At 40.2% G+C, this 18,581-nt stretch overlaps 2 protein-coding genes across 3 annotated transcripts in view; one reads left to right on the top strand and one right to left on the bottom strand.

The window, feature by feature from the left end:
- LOC117952918 (actin-related protein 3-like) overlaps positions 1 to 15,718 on the bottom strand; it is a 25,007-nt gene extending 9,289 nt beyond the window's left edge. The window contains exons 1-8 of the mRNA XM_034885525.1: positions 15,483 to 15,718; positions 11,071 to 11,126; positions 10,642 to 10,766; positions 7,672 to 7,782; positions 6,542 to 6,637; positions 6,150 to 6,257; positions 3,164 to 3,307; positions 99 to 272 (exon numbers count right to left, since the gene is read on the bottom strand). Coding sequence (XP_034741416.1) covers positions 99 to 272; positions 3,164 to 3,307; positions 6,150 to 6,257; positions 6,542 to 6,637; positions 7,672 to 7,782; positions 10,642 to 10,766; positions 11,071 to 11,126; positions 15,483 to 15,526 — 858 coding nt within the window. The 5' untranslated portion in view covers positions 15,527 to 15,718. The remainder of the gene's footprint in view (positions 1 to 98; positions 273 to 3,163; positions 3,308 to 6,149; positions 6,258 to 6,541; positions 6,638 to 7,671; positions 7,783 to 10,641; positions 10,767 to 11,070; positions 11,127 to 15,482) is intronic.
- Positions 15,719 to 16,568: 850 nt separating this feature from the next.
- On the top strand, positions 16,569 to 18,426 carry LOC117953314. 2 transcript variants are annotated; one of them, XM_034886211.1, is made up of 3 exons: positions 16,569 to 16,834; positions 17,206 to 17,363; positions 17,463 to 18,426. In XM_034886211.1, the coding sequence occupies exons 1-3, from the start codon at positions 16,669 to 16,671 to the stop codon at positions 18,111 to 18,113; spliced, it is 975 nt and encodes a 324-aa protein (XP_034742102.1). In that variant the 5' UTR covers positions 16,569 to 16,668; the 3' UTR covers positions 18,114 to 18,426. The 2 variants fall into 2 exon arrangements, with proteins under 2 accessions (XP_034742102.1, XP_034742101.1); XM_034886210.1 differs by having other exon boundaries at positions 17,460 to 18,426.
- Positions 18,427 to 18,581: the final 155 nt, after the last annotated feature.

Below are 18,581 nucleotides of genomic sequence, written 5' to 3'. Positions count from 1 at the left end.
CCACCAAACATGACGTTTCACAAGAACACAAGAACACAAGTCCATAGAAGAACACATATTGAGAAACGCCCATGGACTTTGATCAGCAGTGCCCTGACCTCTGGGTGGAAGAAGATCTCTGGCCCCAGGAAGCGCTCGTAGCCCACATCGATGGTGAACTCCTTCTTGCTGATGGAATTGATGCCGGTGTACTGCTTGATCCACTTGGAGCCATCCGTATCGTACTTGCTAAATTCTTTGACAAGATCTGGGCACACGTAGCTGAACCGCTCCTGGTGAAAAAATAGGTGTCCTTAAGAGTTTACCTCATCTTTTAATTAAGGCAATATGATCAATTTCCAAAAGATGATTTTTTTTTTTTTTTTTTAAGTCAACTTTAGCATGGGTGTGTAAACTCATGACTGTATATTAGGGGTGGGGGGGATATTTTCAGTGGCAATACTGTTTTGATACACCAAGTATCAAGCTTTTATTATATATGTGTTGGTCCTTTTGTCTGCTTGTACAATCCCATTTTGCAGCAATAAAATTGCAGTAGAGGAACAAACAGAGAAAAGTTTATTTTTAGATGAAACAGATGTTGACAAAGTTTCCTTTTGTGGACATCATTTGAAATTGGAAAAAAACTGAAGTTGGAAAAAAAGGAAATAAATTAAATATATAAAAGAAATATTGCAGAATATTGCAATATGTTAAAAATCCCAATAATATTGTATCGTGGCATAAGTTTCATGTTGATATTGTATCAGGAGGTGTCTGGTGATTAACCCTACTGTACATAAGTCACCACTATCACTAAGAAGACTGAAAAGGGACTGGCTAACATAAGGAGCTATGTTGATTGGCACTCTACCAGCATGTCAGCTCCAGATATCACGGACGTCACACCCAGCTCTATCCGTAAAATCTCAGTCTCCCACTGCAATCTCTAGCCTCCAGGTAGGGCTGCAAAATTAATCGAATTTAATCACGATCAAATTTGCGTGATCGAGCAATTTTTTTTAAATGCGTCATTTCCTAGAACGCTCCAGGTTTTTTTGCATAGCCAATCTACCGATCTGTAAACCACTGTCTGATCATGAGCCAGTCAGAGTTGTTCCTGCACCGTGCTGCTTAGTTTCTAGATGGAGACAGTCACAGAGGACAGAGTAACAGGAGGAAAATTCAACCGATAGCAGCCGGTTATACGTCAGTCTCAAGGTTTACCAGTTTACCAGTAAACGCAACATTTTGTCCCGTCTGTTGTTGTTTTTCAGACAACAGCACTGACCAGTGCTAGTTAGTGTGTTATCTCACAGGACTTTAGGGTGCTAGTTAGTGTCTGTTAACTCACAAGCTCTAGGGCGCGAGTAATATTTTTCCTCTAGGACTTACCGGTGCACAAACGTCCTTGCATCCGCTGCAATGTTGTTATATGGATATGGTTTAATGGGTACTGCGATACATGACACATTTCTTCTGTAAAGCCGTGCCTGTGTTGGATCTCTCCTCTACTCTCTCTCCTCTTACTCTCAGTGCAGCCCGGCCACACAGCGGGCCGCTCCACATTTCTGACATTTATCCACAGTTTTAATTGTTAATAACACAGCTGTATATTGTTAAGCATGAGAGGCAAACTTGTATTTGTACCTGTGTTTCCGCGAGTATAACTGCTATTGCGGCCGCCGTGGTGAAAAACACAGAAGAAGTTATTGAATGCAACTAACTTCAGTTGGTAGATTAACAGCGTGTGAGGCGGAGCTGCTGGACCTGGACCAGAGATGTGACCCGTGGCCAGAATATCATAGTTCATAAAAATGCAGCGCGGTGACGATACAGACATTTCACATGTACACGACGTGTGTAACTCTGCTGACCCGCCATTTGACTCGTGCTTGACGCATTCACAATGAGTCAGCTGTCTATCTGTAAGTAGCACTCCCTCTCCCTCCCTAGCTCTTTTAATCAGTTATTGTTGAACACAAGTGGAGGAGCTTTCTCAGAGATACATTAAAAAAAAAAAAAATATCCTATGCTATTTATTTCAGATAGCTAATTTTCATTTACATGTGTTGCAGCTGTATGTCTATACAACATACAACTTTAACATAAGAAGAATGTAGCATAATATGGACGTGAAAGCGGTTCTAAAAAGCCTATGTGACAAAGTCAAACTCAATAAAAAAATCGTGAACAAAATTTTGATCAAAATAATCGTGATATAATTTTGACCATAATCATATAGCCCTACCCCCGGGCATATAATATTAGGCAACACATCCACAGAAATCTGACAACTTAGAATCTAAGGAAATGTGTCTCCTACGCCATCCAATTAGTGTCTTTATTAAGTGTCTTATTTAATTAATTCCAATTCTGTGTGCAAAATACAAGCTTAAACATAAAAATAAATATTTTATACCTATTTATTTCCTAAATATTTTTCATGGGTGTTATATTTTGCAGCAGGACTGCATACAAATGAAACACTAATACAACCACTTCCCTTCACTACCCTAAATAAGTCATATGATTTGATGTATTTAAGGAAACCCAGGGATAACAGGTTGAAGAGAAAACACACATTAACATAAACTTATTTCCAACATGGTCCAAGATGTTAAATAGTATTATATTATATACGTGTAGGTGTACAAATCAAACCGTTCTTGATTTATTTAAAAAAAACACTTCATAATCTCTGTTACCGTCTGTTACTTTAAATATTGGTACACCTACAGGTATATAATATTATTCTGTATAATACTATTAGGAGTATAGCATGGATATGTCAAGGATGTATAAATTAAATAAATTTCAGCTGGAGTCCGATTTAATACGGCAACACTGTTGACCGCTTCAGTGATCTCTTGTTATTCAGCATTCTTCCTACAGCCTAATACCAGTTTTTGGACTGCCAAATAGTACACACGTTACTGCAAATTAAACTGAGCAGAAATTTCCAAGCATCAGAGTAGCCATGGCCAGCAGTGCGCTTTGTGCACGAGGAACACGCAATGCCTCTGCATTGACCACCAGTCTAACTGCCATGAAACCAGAGGCCTATTTGTTATATCCAACTGATGATACATGGTATTTTTGATCTGACTCCCGTCAGCACCTTCTTGGCAGAGGAAGTCGCTGATGGGAATCGTTGAAATAAAAAATTTAACTGAAGACCAACCTTGACTGCCTTGGCCGTCTCCAGGGACTGCTCCGGTGGGATGCCCACCTCCCTCTCCCTCAGAAGCTGCTGTGTGAAGTAGGTGATGTCTCGCCCTGCGATGGGAATGTGCTTTATACAGCTGCCAATGACATAACCTTCAGCCTGAAAGAAGAAAGAAGGTATACAGACAGGAAGCAAAAGAAAAAAGAGGGTGTGTCATACAAGTATCAAGGCTACAGTTGTTATAGCTTCATCAACATAGTGCGAGGACTTCTCCATATCTCCGGGCTGCTGTGTTTGGCTTCTTTTTTTTTTAGCATATTCAGCAGTGGTTTACATGCTGACTCCGTCAGCAAACCTTAAAATGTAAGTAATTATTAATTAATAATTATTAATAATCTAAGTAATTCCTTCCAGCCTCTGAAACACTGTGGCCTACTTTGAAACATCAACACTATCCTGTTACTGAGCAGCAGTGTTGGGAGTAACATATTACAAAAGTAATGCAATTACAGTAGTGTACAGTAAGCAGAGGTGGGTAGAGTAGCCAAAAATTGTACTCAAGTAAAAGTACTGTTACTTCAGAATAATTTGACTCAAGTAAAAGTAAAAGTAGTCATCCAAATAATTACTTGAGTAAGAGTAAAAAAGTACTTGATGAACAAACTACTCAAGTAGTGAGTAACTGTTGAGTAACGTCTTATAAAGATTTATTTCTTAATACGAGCAACAATCAGACAGACTCAGACCTCCTGGTTGCCTTGGCGACTTTAGATTCTGCGTCTTTGCTCTGCTAAGACTGTAAAGCTAACCTGTCCCGCTGCTGAAACGAGTGTGGTCACATGACTGCACAACAACGTGTGATTGGTTGAGCACAGTCACGTGGTAGAGCCTTCAGCGGAAGACTCTCTCTCTCTCTCGGTCAAAATAAAACATTAAAATGAGACGTACGCTGGGGTAAAAACAACGAAGCGTAGTAACGAGTAACGAGCTCATTGTAGCCTAATGTAGCGGAGTAAGAGTACAGTTTATTTTTCACTTATCTACTCAAGTAAAAGTAAAAGTATAGTCATTTAAAACTACTCCTAGAAGTACCATTTTTTCAAAAACTTACTCAAGTAAATGTAACAGAGTAAATGTAACTCGTTACTACCCACCTCTGACAGTAAGTATGTAACCTGTGACGCAGTAATGTAACCAGTGTTGGGCAAGTTACTTCAAACATTTTATGTATAGATTACTAGTTACTGTTATTTGAGAGTAATACGTTATATAACAATATTACTGTCTTTGAATTGTAATGTGTTACATTACTTTTGAGTTAGTTTCAACAAAATAACACCGGAAGTTTGACTTGGCAGCTAGTGTGAATTTCACCACATGATAAATAAAGTCTCCTCTTTAAACACACTTGAAAACACATGCTTTTCTTGCCTAAATATTTTACCAAAAAAAGTGATACAGCTCCCATATAAGTTGGCCCTTTGAGATGTACCTGACGTCATTGGGAAGTTAACACTCTTAATTTTTTGTTCCAAGTGTCAGTGTGTTTCTAGGCCTTACTGACACAGAGCTACAGAAGTCAGAAAAGTGCAAAATACAAAAACATATCCACATCAAGTTTGGGATCAATCGATTTGTCTTCTTATTGGCTAAACAGGTAGGCCGGTCTCGTAACAGTTAGTTTTACTTGGTCCTCACAAATAACAATCTTTCACAAGTGGGGGTACCCTCATCTGTGCAAACTGATTGGCTTTCACAAGGCTTATCTCAGGTTAAAGTAGACGGATTGGCTTATATCACCAGTCATTTGAATGCTTAGATGTCAGTAAATGCGACAGTGTGCTCAGTAACAGCGTAGCAGCGCCGGGGGAGAAGACAGAAGCAATAAAAACCCACAAATGATAAACTGTTTAGCTTTCTTTCCGTTGAAACTTGGCCAGAAACTACAAGATTGTGAGGCGACCAGCTCGTTTTGGATAACATGGCTTGGATATTCTAATTTCATGGATTGTTGGCAATGTAGGAAAAAAAACGTTTTTGGTGATCTTTCACCGCTGTGAATGAAGACACGGAGAAAAAGGTGTGGATGAACAATCCACTTTAGACACTAGCGCCCTAGAATCTTTAATTTCTTGACTTCATATCGCGATTATAACTATATCTAAGTCATCTTATGCTTTGTGTGTAGGTATAGATTACTCATAATATTTTGTAAAATGTACAGTATATGAATATGCAAAGGAAAGCTATAAAAATAGATAAGTAAAATAAGTAAAACGTACAACAGGAAAGGAGAAGGAGTACAATAAAAAGTAAAGCAAAGCAAATGCAAATGTATTTGCAGTCAACTCAACTATTGAATAGAGCAACAGTAAATAACACTCACAGCTTGTTGTTTGCGGTGTTGGTGAATTCTTGAAAAAAATAAAACTAAATGTGTTAAAATGCGTTGGAACTCGCATAACTGAGATTGTAACGGGTATAATATTAACAAAATTTTATAAGCAATGCATTACATTCAGTGTTGTGACTAACTTGTCACAAAAGTAACGCAATTACAGCAGTTAATTCCTTTTTCTCTAACCCTAACTCTGGGGGATACGGTGAATAAGCTAAAGTCCCAACAAGTCAGTGTGGTACTTTAAGTGCTGTACTGAACAAAGCAAAATAAATACCTTTCTCAGAAATTAAAACAGAGAGGCCCCAAGAGGAATTGATTTTTCTTTCTTTTTTTAAGTCATGCCAACTGTGATGTTTTTACATGAGATTAATAAGTACATATCAAACATCTATGAAAATGAACTGAAACTGGTACTACACCCCAATAAATGCCCTTAAAGTCAAAGACCCTACATCCTCTGCCCCATTCCTGAAAGGCCAGGGGGAATAAGCATGATGTTGATTGTTCAAGAACTAGGAAGTACTGTTGTGTTTGAGAAAATGAGCAGTTGATGGAGCCGTGTCTTCTGGAGAGCGTGCCTCTCTCAATCTGGAAACTTACCACAGGGATGACGTGGGTGACACCGTCTCCGCTATCGATGACCGTGCCTGTCAGTGTCCTCTCTCCCACCTGTCTGGATGTCCAGGAGGCTGCCAGAGCAAGCACAGCCTAGCACACACATACGTACAGAAAAACGTCACACAGATAATATCCTAACTGTATGTTCCCATGTACACCGGCTACAAGCATGCTGTAACATATTCCTGTGTCCTACTACTACTGTCATTTGTCCTATTAGGAAGCTGTACACGACTGAAATGTGATCAAACTAGGAATTTAAAAACTATTGAGTGCTTATTTGGATAACAGAATTATATATCAGAATAGAGTTACGGTTCATCGTAAAGTATAAAGTTTATTATATACAAACTTGATGACCCAACATATCTCACCTGCACAGCGATGTACAGCCCTGGTACATTGAAGGATTCAAACATGATCTCAGCTGTGTACTCTCGGTTTTCTGGTGTGTTCAGAGGAGGCTCTGTCTGCAGACGGACACACACACACACACACACACACACACGCACACACGCACACACGCACACACGCACACACGCACACACGCACACACGCACACCTTTGTTTTAAAGGGCTTAGCTGGTGGGAAAAAAACGAGAGCACGGATTCATAATCCTTGCTGTCAGTTTAACAAACTGAGCGCACGGATTCATAATCTTAATAAACATGAGCAAAGCAGGAAAGATATTCACAGGTTCAAACTTCTGGGATAAATGACTCTGTAGCTCATTTGTGATTTAATGTCATTTCACTATAAACAAATTTTTATCAAAACGAGCCGTCCTCCAACCTGGAGAAATAAGATAGGTATCTATAGCAGCCGGCGGTGCTTAGACATATAAACTACAACACTAAAATCAAAATATCTGGTAATTTCATGATTAAATAAGGTAGTGCCTCCAAACGTATGTTTTAACAGTAAAAGTTTTGTAGTACAACTAGGAGGAGACAAGTTATAATTAAGGTAAGAATATATAAAGAATATCTTTCCTATTTTGCTCCCGTTTATAAATCGTTGAGCACGGTTTGTTATGAATCCTTTTCTCAGCTGACCCCAGGGGGCCTCCGTACTTTTTCTTTTCTCGTACTTCTCTCTGTGTGGCGCGTGCGCCCGCTTGCGGTGTGAGGCGCGTGTCCGCGCTATTCTCCGACATGACGACGTCTTGTACAAAACTAAAGTAACGAGTCAGTTTTGTAAAATTTAAGGAGTAGAAAGTACCGATATTCGTGTTAAAATGTCAGGAGTAACAGTAAAACGTCGCCACAAAAATAAACAGTAAGTAAGTAAAAATATCTAAAAATCTATGTGAGTACGTTAATGAAGTATTTGTTCTTTGTTACTTCCCATCTCTTGTTATTTGCGGCAACATGTTGTAGAATAATGGCCCTTGGCCCATGAGCCAAAATATTAATTTCACAATGAAGGAAGGGGGATTTTTTAAAAATGTCCATCAAGAGCTGGAATCCAATTTGGACTTGGGGACATTTTTGAGGCTCTTACCAGGAGGAAGTAGTGGTCCTCAGGCTCAGCCCTAAGGTACTTGAAGATTATCTGCTCCATGAAGCGCTCCATTAGGTCCCAGTCCTCCACAATCCCATGACGGATTGGCCACTGTTGGCACAAAGCTTCAACTAGTTAGAACACTGCATTGAGTTATGAAGGCATAAGTAAAGGCATAGGATGCAAAGCACACACTGTAGCTCACACTGTTAAATGAAACACTGCATACTGCTATAAACTGAAAAAAAGTGTAATATTGTAAACTTCCTGTAGAAATGTTTTTTCTAGCCACCTATATTTTTGTGAGATCACTGCACAGTTGACTTTTAAATACCTGAAGCTGAATATCTGCACTGCAGTCCAACATATGGGTTTGTTCATGCTCATACAACTGCAAAAAAAATTGCACGTGTAAAGGCTCTATATGAGCCACAGCTCTTACTGGAAGTTACTGTGCTGACTTTAACTATTCATTTTTGGTGACAACAGTACTTTCATAATGAAATCTGACAACAGGTCCATATCAACATAGGACAGTTTCCTCTATGTTTGCAGGTTAACCCTGCAAAAACAACGAATAATGCACAGCATGTAAGTTGTCTAATGACATCATGCAGTTGGAATGTCAGTGTCAGCAGATGCAGCTTATTGCCATCCTCCACAACACACAGAGATGGGGAAATGTTAGTGAACAATGTCACAAGCTTATTCAATAATACTTCCTTGAGAAGGGCAGTTTGAGACTTTGAAGTTCATTCCCAGTTATCACCAATAACAGTCCTACGTTATCTTATAATATAGCTGCATTCATTTTAGGTGTTACAGGGCCCTAAACTGTGTCCAAAAGCTACATACAGTATGCACTATATGCTAATCCTATAGCATGCTGTCGTTGCAGTTAATATACAAGAAAATCAACATTACCATGTATACAAACAAAACACAACACAATAAGTGCACCATCAAGGTCAATCAAACTGCAACTTTAGAAAGGTTTTCCACCATATAGGATTAGACATTTTTTGACTGGACCGCCTCCAACGCGGTATCTAGTTCTTCTTATGCATCCATGGTGTGTATGTGGAGGAGCTCAGCAATGAGCAGGGAAGAAGCTGTAGCGTGATGATAAAAATACTACAGGTGTAGCAGCAGGCCCGTTTAATATCGCGTTTTGGTACCCATCCCTAAATTAAATCTCCGAGATTGAGTACGTATCTCAATACAAGTATCTTGGTATCGTAATTGATGATTCTCTTTCTTTTAAACCTCACATTCAGCAGTTGGTAAAAAAACTGAAGCTGAAGCTGGGTTTTTATTTTAGAAACAAGTCATGTTTTTCCTTTGAGGCCAAAAAGAGACTTGTTGCTGCCACTTTTATGTCAGTGCTGGATTATGGCGATGTTATATATATGCATTTGTCAACTCAAAGCTTGAAATTTCTGGATACTGTTTACCACGGAGCTCTTAGGTTCATCACTAGCTTTAGAGCCCTTACTCATCACTGTTCATTGTATGATCGGGTAGGTTGGCCTCCATTGTCCACTCGTAGACTTAATCATTGGTACACTCTAATTTATAAGGCTATGCTTGGTCTGCTTCCCCCATACCTTCAAACCTACATCATAAAGAAAGGTACAGGTAGATATTGTCTTCGTTCTGATGACTCATTACTGTTATCTGTCCCTCAAGTCCGGACTGAATTAGGAAAAAGGGCGTTTAAGTACGCGGCCCCCTATGCTTGGAATCAGCTGCAAACTGTCCTGAATCTTCAGGAGATGGTTTCACTGGCTGCTTTTAAACTACTTTTAAATGACATGGAGGCTGAACACACTGGCTGTAGATGTTATGATTGATTATTCTGATGATCCTTGTTGTTATTCACTATTGTTGAAATTTAGATATTTTATGACCTTGTTATTCACTATTTATTAACAGCATAAAGTGTTTTATGTTTTATGTTTATGATATATGTATTTTGTTATATGTCTGCAACCTTGTTGTTTGTGCTGCTGCTTAACTTGGCCAGGACACTCTTGGAAAAGAGATTTTTAATCTCAATGAGTTTTCTTTCTGGTTAAATAAAGGTAAAATAAATAAATAAATAAAAATTAAAAGGATCGCCCTTAATCATCGTCTTCCAGTCATTTGCGATGCGTTTGTCACGCATGTTAAGATGCTGTACATGGTCAGAACTACTACAGATCTAGTCTTGTCAAAGATGTGATTTGCATGTTGGAGTGTTGGAGAATATCAAATGTTTTTACATAGACGTATGTATACTTTATTTTATCGATTTTTAAGAGTGAACAAACTGCAAACTTAAAACCAGCTTAGAATTAGTATGTGGTACAGAACTGAAACACAGTTGTGGTGTTGTGCATGCGGGCTAACTGGCTTACTGGGTCACCTAAAGGGAGCAGAGCCCTCGATGATATTAGCTGCACCTGTGCTTTTCTTGCAAGCCGAATCTACTGTGAGAGGCCGACTGCCTGTACAAAAGAGAAAACAACTGTGCGTGCTGTTGCTATATTATTTTTGTACACCTTTTATCATCTGGAGGCCCAAATAACCAGAATAATTGCCAGCAAAGTCATAGAACATTAACAAAATGTTGTGGTAACTTTTACAAAGTACTATCATCATAGTCTTATCTTTATCCAATCTCAGTATCATGCCATATAGTCAAGAGTCATCCTCATTTTGCGCACATAAATGCTAATCATTGTCCTTTAAAAACCCCTAGTGTTGATGAAATACATTCCCACTGTGAACCTGTGAAAGTCTTTCTCCTCCTTGTTTGGGTTAAAGAAAAACGTTTTCACTAAAATGTCACCTATGACCTGCCCCTACAAATCACTAAATGCATTATGTGTACAATGAATATATCGGTTCTTTGTAGAAACAGAAAATATCAAACATTGGCTTTGCCAGTGGCTTCTGCGGGTGTGCTGAGCTCTCAGGGTCATGTACCTTAGTGGAATATGACGGCTTGTCTACTGCTTCATCTCCAATGTAGAAATCCAAGTCATCCACCCCCTTCATCATCCTTCGCTGGGCCTGGTCCCCAACCTTGGCTGACTCTTTGATGGCGATACCTGGCAAGGAATAAAGAACTCAATAAAGAGCAACAGAGAAGATAAACTCTCCTTTAAAGTTGTATACATTATATTCAGTAAATTATGTTAAAATGGTCAAGAATCATATATTTTTTCCAGAATTATAACATTTTATAACTGTGTTGCAAATTATTAAAACAAAAAATTCAAAATTGGATGTGAAAGAAAAGTCTTGTTAGAGCAGAATATTTTTCTCTTTCCAAAGATGCATCATGGTCATCGTTAGCGCCCCTTGCCTGCTTTGCTGGTGTGAGGAAAATTAAATACCTGGTGAAATACTCACATGATGGAACGATGAACTGTGGCTCTGTGTTCCCTGCATATCCCAGTTTGGTGTAACTGCAGGAGAAAAATCCCATCACATCTCATCACATTTCATTATATTGAGGCTGCATGTTCTAAACAGACCACCTGCTACTCAGCTGGCAGGCAAGTTAACTTAAGTTAAGATCATTTTTGGCTACCATGTCCTATACTATTGTTTTCATCAATGCCATCGCTGTCTTTGGCGGGTTGGGTGGGTGCCAAAAGCAGCGGCAGCTCTGGAGCTAATGCTAATGGGGGGCCATTAAAAAGAGCCATTCATGCAGTATTGGGAAACTGAATACTATTCATATTTGTCTAGGGGGAAAAATATTACTTCTGCATGAACTGACCATCCTTAAAATAAACTAGCTGTGACCTCAACACTGCTATGTTGTAGATTGCCTACTTATCTATGCAAATAAAAAAAGCAAGCAAAACATTAACAAAAAAAGGAAGTTGTGTGAATAAAACAAATGATGTAAAGAGGTTTGTAAGAATCGTTATGACTGGGCCACGACATTACTAACATTTCCACCTCCATGCTCATAACATCCGAGACTTTAGACTTTACAGCCTTCTCCGTGTCTCTGCTCAGTACCAATGGTGTTTTGTGGGGCACATGCTAACCAGATGTAGTCCCGACTGGGTTAGGCCCAGACAGGACTCTGATACTTCCTGCACACAGGCCCGAGGGACTGATAGAGGACACTGCTAATGACTGCCAACACAATGTGGGCATAATAGGCTACATCCCGCTCTTTATAGTGGCTCCTTTGAATTTTACTTAATAAAAAGGAAGCAGAAGTCTTTAAAAGAAATGACCACAGAATGGTATAAGGAAACTTACAAATAGGCTCCATTTATAACAATTAACAACTGCTCCAACTGTGTATTATTGGTTCGATCATCTAAATAGTTACTACCAATCTCCTGTACAACTTTTTATATTCAACATTTAACAAGTTTATGAAAGCTTTTACATTTCCTGTCCTGGACACCTATCATAAATATGGATAAAACTCTTACAGATGTACGGGGAAATTGTATATTTCATTTACAACAACTACAGAAACAAAGCAGAAATATGAGATTAAGAAGACAACACTCTACAATGAATGTCTCTTGAATAGTGTCTCAGAAAAAAAGGGAAAATTATGAGAGCTAAAAAGATATTCACAACGTAGATTTATGTCCTGCTTTCTTGTGCCAATTAACGTCACCCTCTTACAATAGCAATAGAGTATGTTTAAAAACAGTAGAAATTTTAAAACATTAAATAAATACATTTAAAAAAAATCAGTTTATTGATCCCCAATGGAGAAATTACAATTTACACTCTGTGTCAAAACTTTGTTAGTAATCACACAGTCCTAAACTACACACACACACACAAACGCACACACGCACACACGCACACACGCACAGGATCTATACAAGCACTAATGGAGAGATGTCAGAGTGAGTGTGCCGGCTGAACCAGCACCCTGAGCGGTTGGGGGGGGGGGTGGGGGGTACGGTGTCTTGCGCAACAGCACCTGGCAGTGCCCAGGAGGTGAAGTGGCATCTCTCCAGCCACCAATCCACACTCCCTACTTTTTGGTCCATAAGGGGACTTGAACCAGTGACCCTACAGTTCCCAACCCAACTCCCTCTGGACTGAGCTACTGCCACCCCCAAAAACTGGGAGAAATAGTTGGCAGGTCCACTTTATGAAGTATGGCTTAAAATGATAGCCTAATGTATTTCAAATTTGTCAATTTCTAAAGGTCTAAAGTCACACTGCCTTTATCATACTGATGTAATACATCCATGCCTTGTAATATAGGGAACTTCTCCCACTAGTGACTTAGAGTATCTTCTCATGTCTCTAGGTTTGATAGAGGCCTGTTTGCAGGAGTTTGCTCATTACTATTACTTTGCTCACTCACAAAATAAATTCCATCATCACTTTGACGTACAGTTTGGACCCACCAAATCCCCAAAGCAATCAGGAAGAAGAACAGCAGTTTCATGAAAACAATAACAACAACATGGCTAGAAAGCAACAGAAGTTAGCAGCAGAAATCTGAAAACACCTTCATACCACAAAGCAGTCCCGGCTTGTCTACCTCAACCTGCCTGGACAAGCTTACAATACACCACGTCTCACCGTGGACATCCTTTCACAGGACAGCTGGAGCTGAGTCCAACAAACAGCAGAACTACTGGAGTAAAGCACTTTTTGTAAATTATGATACATACATTAGTATTGTTTTTGTAATCTTACACATTGGATAATCTGTCATCTAATGTGGTTGTACTTGTAATTTATTTATACCCATGGTGACTACGGCTCGTTAATCATTGCAGCCTTATGTTCTAGAACTTCAACTGTTTGCCTAAGAATTAGTCCACCCCACCCTTTGACTGCACTAAAGCGTGATTTATGCTTCTGTATTAAATCTATGCAGTTGCTACGTAAGTGGAGACATGGACCCTACACCTGACCCTATACCGTAGCCTGACATGCACCTCTCAAAACATGTAACTACCCGTCCAGGCGGCGCACATCGCTCGGCTATGGCTTGGTAGCACTGCATTCCCCATTTACGTAGGCTCCGACTAAAGTTCTGTGTTTAGCATCCGCACGACCATGTATCACGCTTAGGCTACAACACCTGAGATTGGTTTTCTAATTTGGAAGCTTTAATGTGACAGTGCAATGCTAGTTTTGCACAAAAGACAACCTAACCGACACTTTATTCAAATCTGGACCAGGTGTTTTCATTGCAGGGTCAGATAGTCTAATCTAATAATAGCAGCCAGGCTGCTTAGAAGGTTGATATGTAAAAGAAAGTAGAGTTGTCATTGTTTGGACTTAACGACAGCTGTCCAACTCCCTCAGCACTTTACAACATCTGCCCATGCTACTCTCCATCTTAGCTGCAAAGCTATGTCAATGTTTCCATTTAAATCAACTAATCATGAACCAAATCTAAACCTGAACTGCACTTAGCCTAATCGCCAAGCACTATTTCTGCAAATAAAAAGTCATGTAGTCAGTGATACTGGAACATATGCGTTATGACTGTAAGGCTTAACCAGAAATTAGAAGCCATCTGCTAGCGCTGGCCAACTTAATTCTCAGCTGCACTTTAACTCTCTCCAGTGCCGATCAGAAGCTGCAGTATGGTTAGCCGCCTTAGGGAAGGAGGGGGATGAGTGGAGAGGTATGCAATGTGAGTGGTAACGAGTTCAAGCCTCAACAAGCAAGCAATGCTGCAAACCACTTTTAGCCCCCAAAAGTAACTTAGCATACCTGTCTTGCTAAATAGTTTTTTGGGATAATCTACATGTCATTATTGGTTATAAGACATGTCTCTCCTTCAAAGTGAGGATAACTTATAGAAAAGAATGCAATGACTTTGTTGGTTCATGTATTTACAGTCAAAAAAATAATGAAGACTCAATAATGTCTTACCTTATTTATCCATTTACAAAGAAAAAGCAATCAGGTGAAATTCTTCCTTATTCCAAAAGCAGGGAAGGAGGTTAACACACCAATTTTGCAGGATGAGCTAAGAGAATATATAACCCTGTATTAGTTTGTCTGCCCCTTAAAACATTGGCTGCTAAAGGAGGCTAATGTCTTATTAGGCCAATACGAGATCATTTATTTAGGATGCCAATCAGTAGCCTGGCAAAGAAATTAGAGAAGTCAATCAAAAAAGCATGTCTGGGATGCCGAGAAACAACCATATATGGACTAAAAAGCGTGAATGAGGAAGTGTAGGCTGAATAGGAAGTAGTACTGCGCCTGCTCGAATCCAGACTAACGAGCAAAAAGATTTCAGAATTGCACAAACGTTCGGTAACGGCACGGATATCTTCACGAGACACATCAATGTGGAAAATGTAGCGTATTAACACAGGACGTTAGACTAAGATACTGGCATTAAGGCCTGCCAGCTCCAAATGAATGAAACCAGCAGTGATTGAAACATTCCTCCGTCTGGTTTATGGCTGGGTTATTGCATTCCATTAGACAGGTCGAAAACACAACGTTACCCTAGTGATGAACCCATGCTAATGAAGAAACTAGATACCGAGCAGGGAAATGAGCATGACAGATACATACTGCCTAAGCACGGCAGCACAGACAACTAGACCGGGTTTTTCTCGGAATAAAACCGGGAAAGAGTAATTATATCACGTTTAGCTGTTGGTTAGCATATTGTCTCACTGACTAGCTAGATTAGCTGTCTGTCTGCACACTAAAACAGAGAGAGTCCCACACACACACCCAGCTGCTGCTGCTGCTGCTGCTGCTGCTGCTGCTGACACGGTCAGCCCCTACCCGTACTCAGCCTCTCCCCCTGTCTGCACGGCGGTTCGGTTCCAACAGCTTACCCTGTGCCGCAGTCAACAACACACGCCGGTAATCGTCCAGCCATGTCTCCCCGAGTCTCTGTTGTTTTCAGACGGTTAAATGTGACTGACTGCAGGCTGTGTTTGCAGTCGGCTAAATGATATGGCAAGCCTTCCACAGGCGGAACCCCAGAGCCCGCACAGTACCGTTTCCACTTCCGCACTCGGCAACTGGCAGGCAAGATGGCGGAGGACGTGTGGAGCAAGAAGGCAACGCAAGCAGGACAGCTCTTCTCTCTTTAACTGTCTAGTTAAAGCTGTCAATCATCTACTGTCTATGGTTTACATGAACTAACGTTAGGATGTAGTATTTACAATGAAATAGTTTTATGATTATAAACGTGTATATTAACTAAGTATGAACTAATTGTTATTTTCTTCCTAATTTATGTTTGACAGTGTTTTCGTTTTTTTGTAAATGAAACTAAATGAAGATCGAAGATAAAAATCCATGTGTTGTCTCCCCATCGACCAAAAATGTGTTGTTCTATTTCTACACTTGTCTCGACTTTTTTTCCAATTTTTTTGTCGCTTTTTCCAATGTTTTTGATGTTTTTTTGTCACTTTTCACGATTTTTTGGGTCCCTTTTTCAGCGTTTAAAAAAGATTTCTTTTGTTGATTTTTTTCAAATTGTCACTTTTTCACCGTTCTTTTTTCATAGTTCTGATTTGAAAAGGTTTTGTAAACAGGTCAAATTGGACCCGAGGACAACAGGAAGGTTAAATTATTATTATTATTATTATTATTATTATTATCAAGCGGAGATGAATTTCCACTTTATAAACATAATTCAAATGGACACTAAAAAAACAGTGTTATTAATCCATAAGGACTATGAAATTATTTTTCAAATTCATATAACATCCTTATAAAGCCACTAGATAGCATAGCAAATGCTAAAAGCAATATGATAATATATATATATGTGTGTGTGCGTGTGCGTGAGTGTAGAGAGAGAGAGAGAGAGATTATATTTATCTATAAACTCTACATATTGCTATTTTACTCCAGATCAGTTGGTGGCAGTAACCAAGTTTGGAACTTTACATCCGGCGTGATGTAAAACTAAAGAAGAAGAGCTTATATTGGGACGTTATGATGGTGAGAGACTACTGGAGTAAATATAGCTTTTATTTTGCAAGATAACTAAAGTTTTCCCCACAGACAATGACACACTTTCGAGGTCAGATCCGGGGCCCCCACTGGGGCCCTACAATGGACAACATGCTGATAGATTTCTGGAGCCAACATGACTGCCTTTTTAATTCCTCGGTCGACTCCTACTACGACAAGGACCTGAAGACCGAGTTTGCCTTGTCCATCGGAAAGCCTGGTAAGGAAGATAAGTGGCGAGGCTGTGGGGGGGGGGGGGGGGGGGGGGGGGGGGGGGGGGGGGCGTTAGCAGTGGTATCAACCCAGCTAAACTTTACTCAAGTTTGTTTTTTATGGAATTGGCGAATATGACGTTAAATAACTTTTCCAGTCAAGTTTCAACATTTGCACCATTTACTAGCCAAATGATTGTAAAACATGCAAATGATGGCCAAAAACCCAAGGTCAACTAGTGGCTAGTCAGATCTGAACGTTCACTAGCCGTTTTGCTTGCTCTGTTTACAGTGTAGTATACGCGATGGTTTAGAAATGCGTCTTAATTACTACTACATTACTGCTGTTCAGTTACTCAGACATATTTTCACCTTGCAGTATCTGATGTGGAGAGAAGATCCAGATTGCTCCGGACTCCGTACGGGAGGGTGCTATGGCATCCGGAGAGGGTCAACACTTTCCTGCAAAAGATGCTTAGAGAGAAACTTGATTTCTTGAGGCCTTACATAGTTCGCAGGCAAGGTGATTCATATCTGGTAAGTTATAAACAAATGCAGAAAAAAAGCCTGCCGATGCTTCCCTGCAGATCTCGATGGCCCATTTTGACATTTCTGCTTATGCTCTTTTTGCAGGAGGACGAGAAGTTTGATGATCGGGATGAAGATGACGAGGAGTTGGAGACCGAAGGGAGCATTGACCACGAGATGGGAAGCTCATTTGGTATCCCACTGGATGCTGATGAGAAGAGACAAGATCTGGATGATGAACCCCACACGGCCTCCTGCCTGAACCCTGCTCCACTGCACTTTCCAAATCTGTCGCCTCAAGTTACAGATGTCATGTCTCTGAGCTGTCCCCACTGCCCTGGCAAGGGTTCTACTTATCAGCCTGCCCAAATACCTGCACCAAACATATCCAAACACAACATTTTAAACCAGTTTGCAGAAGTTATGTTGGCCGACATGCATCAGATTAAAGACCCTATGGTGCTAATGAGACTTCGCCGAGATATCACCCACCTGGTGTTCAAAGCGGTGGAAGACGATGTGCAGAGACAATGCAGTCGAGTCCTGCCCATGTCTAAACCGGGGGAGAGAGTGCAGATCCACGGCTGCTCCATGCCCCAACAGGCATCCTCACAAACAAACTACTCATGGAGGCAGAGGTTTCTGAAGAGAAGGGGGTTAGAGATTAGAAGGAGGATACAGAGATGGGAGGAGAATGTCCAGGAGTCAGTTGGTGCAGCCCGGCGTCCAACAAGGCCCAGCGTTGGAGGGGACGGGTGAAAACAGCTCTCCGGTTATTATTCAAGCTTCTGAGATCAAAAGAAAGCAGGGCCACACATGGTTAAGATTGAAGAGGAGACACTTTAATCTGCTTGACATTTTTGCTACAGGGTTGCCACTGTTTTCCCCTGATTACAGTCTCCGTCAGGAAGCGTAGGTCAGAACGCTTCTTAAGACAGATAACACTTAAATCAATCATTCAACAGTAATGATCATAGTAGCAAACAGACACTGGCAAGTGTCGATCTTGTAAGTTATTCGCCAGACAGAAGTCCTGACAGTTGCAATGTATTAGCAGTTAGTAGAACTATTTAGACAAAACCAAGGATACCATATAACAGAAATCCGAAATATGTCTAGTTTCTGATGGATTACGCCTTTCAAAACAATTCAGACTAATTGATAGCTGGTCTGCAGTATTTAACGTTGCTTTTTAACATGGGAGCACGTTGTCAGTCCAAAAAGTGT

Source organism: Etheostoma cragini, chromosome 11 (assembly GCF_013103735.1).
Source record: "Etheostoma cragini isolate CJK2018 chromosome 11, CSU_Ecrag_1.0, whole genome shotgun sequence".
Lineage (NCBI taxonomy): Eukaryota > Metazoa > Chordata > Actinopteri > Perciformes > Percidae > Etheostoma > Etheostoma cragini.
The sequence above is the reverse complement of the archived record's forward strand: the minus strand, read 5'-3'. Positions and strand labels throughout refer to the sequence as shown.

What these genes read in the sequence shown, in the direction of transcription:
- LOC117953314 (XM_034886210.1), top strand. Translation starts at nt 16,669, where the DNA reads ATGACACACTTTCGAGGTCAGATCCGGGGCCCCCACTGGGGCCCTACA. An exon ending in CTTGTCCATCGGAAAGCCTG is followed by an intron (nt 16,835 to 17,205) that starts GTAAGGAAGATA and finishes TTCACCTTGCAG; the next exon opens with TATCTGATGTGGAGAGAAGA. An exon ending in GGCAAGGTGATTCATATCTG is followed by an intron (nt 17,364 to 17,459) that starts GTAAGTTATAAA and finishes CTCTTTTTGCAG; the next exon opens with GAGGACGAGAAGTTTGATGA.